Source organism: Montipora capricornis, chromosome 13 (genome assembly GCF_036669925.1).
Source record: "Montipora capricornis isolate CH-2021 chromosome 13, ASM3666992v2, whole genome shotgun sequence".
Taxonomy (NCBI): domain Eukaryota; kingdom Metazoa; phylum Cnidaria; class Anthozoa; order Scleractinia; family Acroporidae; genus Montipora; species Montipora capricornis.
Genome location: NC_090895.1, coordinates 32,055,588 through 32,062,376, shown reverse-complemented (window position 1 = coordinate 32,062,376; position 6,789 = coordinate 32,055,588). Strand labels below are relative to the sequence as shown.

At 34.1% G+C, this 6,789-nt stretch overlaps 1 protein-coding gene across 1 annotated transcript in view; it reads right to left on the bottom strand.

The window, feature by feature from the left end:
* Positions 1–627: 627 nt before the first annotated feature.
* Positions 628–6,789, bottom strand: part of LOC138030766 (rho guanine nucleotide exchange factor 7-like) — a 55,703-nt gene continuing 49,541 nt past the window's right edge. Inside the window, 3 exon segments of the mRNA XM_068878642.1 lie at positions 628–1,494; positions 3,101–3,155; positions 3,433–3,535. Coding sequence (XP_068734743.1) covers positions 1,366–1,494; positions 3,101–3,155; positions 3,433–3,535 — 287 coding nt within the window. The 3' untranslated portion in view covers positions 628–1,365.

The following is a 6,789-nucleotide window of genomic DNA, read 5'->3' as shown; positions in this document are numbered from 1 at the left end:
TGGAATCCTGTCAACATTTATCACAATGCTTATTGCATGTTTGGATTAAAAGAAAAATAAATGGGACTTGAAGCGCATGGTTTTGCAGGATGTAACAATCACAAACTTGGCAGGAATATATGCAGAGTCATGACAGCAGTTTCCCTCCCTCCCCCCCCCCCCCTCCCCCAACTGGCGTATCAAGAGCCTGCAGTCATTGCAATGTGTAGGCTACAGTGGTTAATAATAGGAGGTTACACAGAAAAATTCCAAGAGAATATTGTACACAATGCATATAAAACGTTTTGGTGATTTTACAGGTACAAATTATCAACATCATTTCAAAGATTATTACACCATTAAGTCTTGGCTTAACAAGCGAACGTACTGAAGCATTAAACATTGCATGAAACAATATAGCACTGCTCCGATCGCCCTCTTTTTGCAGCCCAGGAACTGAATAACCAGAACATAACTTGAGGAGACTTGGCTGAGAGCATTGCTCCTGACTTGCTGCCACTATGCAGACAACCAACCCTTTTCATTGGATGAAGATTGACTAGCAACGAACATTGTACCAACCAGGCCAACATTATTCCAACATTGGCCTAAGGCTTCCTGTATTGGCTTGACCATGCTGACATAATGTTATCATGAACTATTCTTTAATCAAACACCAACAAAAAACTCAAGAATACCCTGTCTAAGAATACTATGTTCCACAATGTTCATGTTCTGCTGATATAATATTATTAGTTCTATTTCATAATACAAAAGGTTCCTAAAAAAACACACCCATTTTTCTGGTGTTGTCTTGAAAAAACTTTACCAACAACAGTATTTTGCTTACATGTAAAGCGATGTAATTATATTACTTTTTTGCTGATATTAGATAATACTATGTATATTATGATGCATTAACCAATAACTTACAATTAAATAAATAAAACAAATTAATGCATGAAAAATCTTGGATCACCTGTCACAAAGAAATTGTCACAAATTTGAAAAGGTGCGAAGCTCTCAAGTTTATTGTTTATGCTTGGGGATTCACTTTAAAGTAATACAGACAAAAAAAGTTTTCAAAATTTCAATATTATTATTATTATCATAGTTTTAAAAAAGTACGAAACATGACGAGTTAATCAAGCTCTTTAATTTAACGTTTTTTTAAAAAGAGATTTTCTTTAGTCCTGAAGGTTTTCAAGTAACCTTATGGTAAAAAAAGAGTAATAATTAGTATGATTCTTGTTTAAAGATGTCACCTAATTTATTAGTCATCCCAAGGTACACCTTAATAATAATAAAGCATGGTTTGGTTTATAAAATTATTTATATTTAATGGTTCATTAATGCAAAAAGCTCCAATAAGTTATTATAATAATGCTAGCTTTTTCCCATATCATCCCATCTGCCATCAGGGATCACTCCTTTCAGTGAACACCGGATAAACTTCTCCATCTTTTTCCTAGCGTGTTGTTCCTCAAGCAAACTTTGGCGGAGAGACTCTGTTTCCTGTAGACAAAAAGGGGCATTACTTAACCATGAAACACCATCTATGACTCCAGCATACATTGAATACTGACTGACAAAGGTTGCATTTTGAGATTACATGTTGTTTTATTGCTCCAAATCTCGATCTTAATCCTAATCTTAATCTCAATTAATCAGGAGCAATAGGCCTAATAAGGCCTAAAACGATGTTTAATCTCAAAATCCAACCTTTTTGGTTTAGTAGTCAATGTATGATAGGGTTATACATGGTGTTTTGGTGTTTTGTTGTTTGGTAATGTCAGACAAAAAGTGATACAATGCTTTCACATATGAGTAGCATTTCTATTGTTTTGATCACATCTAAAACTTCATTCTTAATTGTCCTTTTTTATGGACATGATTAGTAGCAAAATAGTGTAATCTTTTACCACTTACATACTTAATTGACCACTCCCCATAGGGGCTTCTCAGGGCCAATGAAACACAATCATGACAGAACATAATATTCAACAACAACTAAGAATCCCAACTGGCCGGAGGCAAGCTAGTTGGGTATTTACAAGTGCAGCTGAGATGATGAACCAGGGATGAGTACCAAAATTCAACCAGTGGCCAGAACATGTCTTGATCCGGGGATCCCTGGTTCTCAAGGTAATTGCCCTATGTCATTCATGCAAAGGTTAGTTAACAAAGGAAAAATTGCTGCTAATCCACAAGGGCTTGCACAGCTAAAGCGTATCCTGGCTCAAATAGCAAAGTATAAAATATTAGGAACTTTATGATGTATGAAGGCGACGTTGACGAGAAAACGTTACCTTAAATTATACCTATGCACTATCGCAAGTCTATCAGAATAATAATTTATTATTCCATCTCGCTAACATCGAACAATGTGGGCAAAGTACCCTAAAACACATTGGGTACAAGTGGTTTCATGGTAAAATAGAGAACGAAAGGTTCACATTTGTATGCCCAGCATGTTGTGGTCAAAACCTCACATTAATTTTAGTGATTTCATGTCGTTATGCACAGTACCACAAAAATATGTGTGGTGCACATGCAGCAAAATTACCAGGTAATTTTCCTCTTTTAACAAAATATGCTCTTGTTTTGTGATGTTGCCGCTGCCATAGCCATCACCGCTTTGAACTCCCTTCCAGTGATAGGTTTGCTACTCCTTCCATCATTAACCCAAGACTGAAAATTTGGATGACTGACAACACCACCAGCAAGGATTGGTGGACATGCAAATACACTAGATGGTGTAATATTATTTGATAAATTTAATATTTAATACTTGAGGGAGCAGGGCTAGTGTGATGGTGAAAGGCCTTGCTTGAGCCACCAATGTAGCCTGGGATCAATTCCCAGACTCTGATCTTATGTGGGTTGAATTTGTTGATTCTCTACTCTGCTCCAAGTACTCCAATTTTGCCCTCTCCTCTAAAACCAACCTATGAGTTGACTTGCATTTAGTTGAGTTGATTTCAATTTAAAGTGTTACTGGTAGTGCACCAGCACATTTGGCTAAAGTTACCTCAGCCAAATGCACTGGGGCAATAATTGGGGACACATAACATTATGTTATTCTCCTGCCTGTGCAAGAGCTTTAATATTGAAGACTCACAATCTGTAATTCCTCAACTCGTCTTCTAAGACAGTTAAATTCTCCAACAACGTCCCTAACAAGACAATCAGAAGAGATACGAAAGAAATGTACCATTATTTCAAAACAAAAACATTATAATCGAAAGACAGATTTGTTTCCAGTTGAACCTTGCATAAATCTTAATGGTGATTGATCAGTTTTGCAAACATTTTTTTTGAGCATCAATGTTGCCAGGGGGAAGAAGAGCAACAGAAAGGATTAAGCATCAACAACTTGTCTGGCAGTTAAGAGCCATCACCCATCATGACCCATGTCACCATTTGAATCATTTTGCCCATAATCTGACTCACCTACTAAATTTTTTCTTTGATTTCCTTGTTTTGGATGCATCACCTTTAAAACTTGACGTTGATGCTGGGCGGTGGGCTGGTAATTCTGGCAGGATTGGGCTACCTGCGGAATGAAGGGTTCAACAATGCAGCTCATGCTAATTAAAACAAGTCTATCACATTATTTTCCTACTGTGTTCAACCAATTTTGTATAATTATATGCCCATTAGGGATAGTCCATTTCTGAACTAATTTATCATGTCAAAAGAAACAACTCCATCAAATTTCATTTGCTTATTCACTTTTCTGGTAAAAAAATCTAATCTGAAATTTAGATGTTTTTATAAACTTCTGTTAAAAAATATTCCTCAATTCTATTTATATTTTTTAATACTTATTGTTTTATAGCTCTTTTACGTTCTAGCTCATCATTTTGGCTCATAAACTTAATGTTACAGTAACATGACTAGTTAAGCAAGAGAAAAATAATGTAAGAATTCCTCAAATATTCTCGAAACCTGTTTGCACTTTACACTTTAGCACACAAATTAAAATATATCAAGTGATAAAAATGAATTGTCAAAAATTGATTTTAATGAAACTCAATTTACACTATGTTGCTTGCTTTTATCTGTCAGTTGTTATTATATTGTGTTATTTGCATGAAAACATTATCTAATGGAGTAGAGGAATTTATAAGAGACAAGTAGTGATCAAGAAATCTGTTTCAACTATTTAATGCCTAATTTACATAAGAAAAGAGGAAAAAATTGTAATGAATTAACAACAAAACTGTGGTAAACTTGCAGAAACCTTTCATAAAATAACTACTGGTAATTCAAGTTTAATTTCATTTCTAAATTTCATCTTTCATCTTTCAGCACCTTTGTGCTGGGTTTTATGAATACAGAACGATCCAAACTCAATACAACAACATTGACAATAACTTTAATTGAAAACAAATTGCATTCCTGCTCTGGAAAAAAATGAACCAAAGTTAAGAAATACAACTTCAAAATGTAAAATATACAATTCCAAAACATTCCAATGTTATCTCAACATCTTTATCAGTCGGGCAAGGGTTAAACCCAACTGTAGGTCACATGATCACAAATCATGTGATCTATTGAAAATAAATGTAAATATTGTTCTAATAGTAAGTTGATAAGGATCGATTTGTTAAGTGATAAAGTGTTCAACAAAATGTAGTCAGTAAGTGTTGGTATCACCACTTCTAATATGAACAAACATGAGAGTAAAAAATATATATTTATATAGATCAGGTTTATCGATGTTTACTGGTAACAAACACTGAAGTCAAACTTCTTTTTTTCTGTCAAATTTGCCAACCACTTAAGAGAAGTCATTGTGTCAACAATAATTATTATTACTTAAAATATTGCCATAAGTGACAATGTTCCTCAAATGCGATCAATAAATATAGCTCTAACAATAACATGTTCATAAATGGTCCTAGATTTAATTTTAGCCCTGAGCTACTACCCCTCCTCTTACTCTGTAAGAGTAAGGCCCTGAAGAAACCTTTTTTAGAAGAGATGAAATATAGCCAAGGTTTCAATAATATATCTACTCAGTTCAGTTGAACGAATTTCCTTTTTAAAATTTAAATTACAGTTAATGTCATAATTTATCAGCAGATTCCTTTCAGAAAGTGATTTTCAGTTTTGAAGCTACTTCACCACAGACAAAACACAAAAAAATTGGTCTTTTGCAACAACCATACTTCCTAGGAAATAAAAAGCAAATATCTTTCTGAAAGACACCTGACTGGGATAAAAAATGTTTTTAAAGACACTCTTGATTCACCTAAATGTAATGATTTAAACTTCATGCCAAGGTCCCTCTCAAGAGGGCAATATTGATAAAATTAGTAAATACACCTGTATTTTGCAATAACTGTGGCCTCTTCAGTAATGACTTACAGTAGGCGAGATATAGCGATAATCTCTTTCACTTACTGTACATAGGTTTTTCATTTTGAAAGCTTGAGTGGAAACATCAAAAGTTGTAAACACTACATGTATCTACATAATTATTAACAAAGCCTAAATATCAGATACCGCTTCATGAAAAAAGATGCGTGAACTATTACTACACAAAGTGTAATAAGAAAATTATTACTATTTCTAAATAATAATAATACTAATAATAATAATTAATGTTTAAAAAATGAGCAGCAGTGTTTTTAGACCCGATAAAGCATGTGCTGTGAGTTCTTTCAACAACTTCAAAAACACTCCACAAAAAGCATGTCCCTCTGGACTCAGAACAATGGTTCAAATTGTGAGAGGGGAATATTAGCACATCAGAAAACAAGCTATGCCTTATTAGTATTCTTTATATAAAGAATACTACTGAGTAGTGTTTTATAAAAAGCTCACGCACATGACGTTTTATCGGTGTTTTGATAGGCCGTTAGGCTCTTGAATTACGAAGGAGCTTTTGAAGTACCACAAGTTACCCTTGTGAAACTACAGCGCAAGAGCATAAATTTTTGTTATGATTAATAACTGTTTAAGAAATAAGAAATATATGCTGAGGCTAATGTTTTATTATCTTCTAGTCAAGTGTCAATATGGGTCTAATAAGTTACTCTTGCTTGCAAGTCCAGCACAACATCCGTGGGCCAAAATCTTGGTGGCTCGAGAATGCCTTGAAACAAGAATCTTATCATCATGTTCCTGGCCAGAAGAGTCAAAAGCACTTCCTCCAGCAAGCCCATGGTTACTGAATTTATTTGCATCTTCTGCTAGGATACACACAATGAAGGTATAACAAACACTTAGAATATGACTCTTGACTCAACCTGAAGGATACCAACTCACAACAAAGGAAATTAATTTCAGGAAATGGTAAAAAAAAAATGTTATGAACAAAAATATATATGACTTAAATTATGGTTTGAAGAGTGAATTGCTCCAAAGCTCTGTTAACTATCTGATTAGGTTTGGAATTTTTGACCTCATAATATTTATTATTGATTTGTGCATTAAGAAAGGTGATTGCAACAAAATACTTGCATTGAGCATAAAGATGTCAACAAATTTAAGTGACGAGCAATGCAATCAAAAAGACTACATGGCGACGCTCTAAGATTTTAGATTTGTTATACCTTCAACATGCATACTTTGAGAAAACAAAACATGATAGAAATGACATCTTATTGTGTTACCATGACTTGAGATACAGCTACAACAACACTCTACAAGGGTGATTACAAAACAATAGTCTCTCGTAAATGTATGGTGCATCAAAACTTATAATAATGCACAAGAGTAGAAATTAACAAATCCTTCATGTATTTACAGAGGTTTTAAATGCAGAATGGATATTTTAGCCAGAGAGTGAGTTGCACA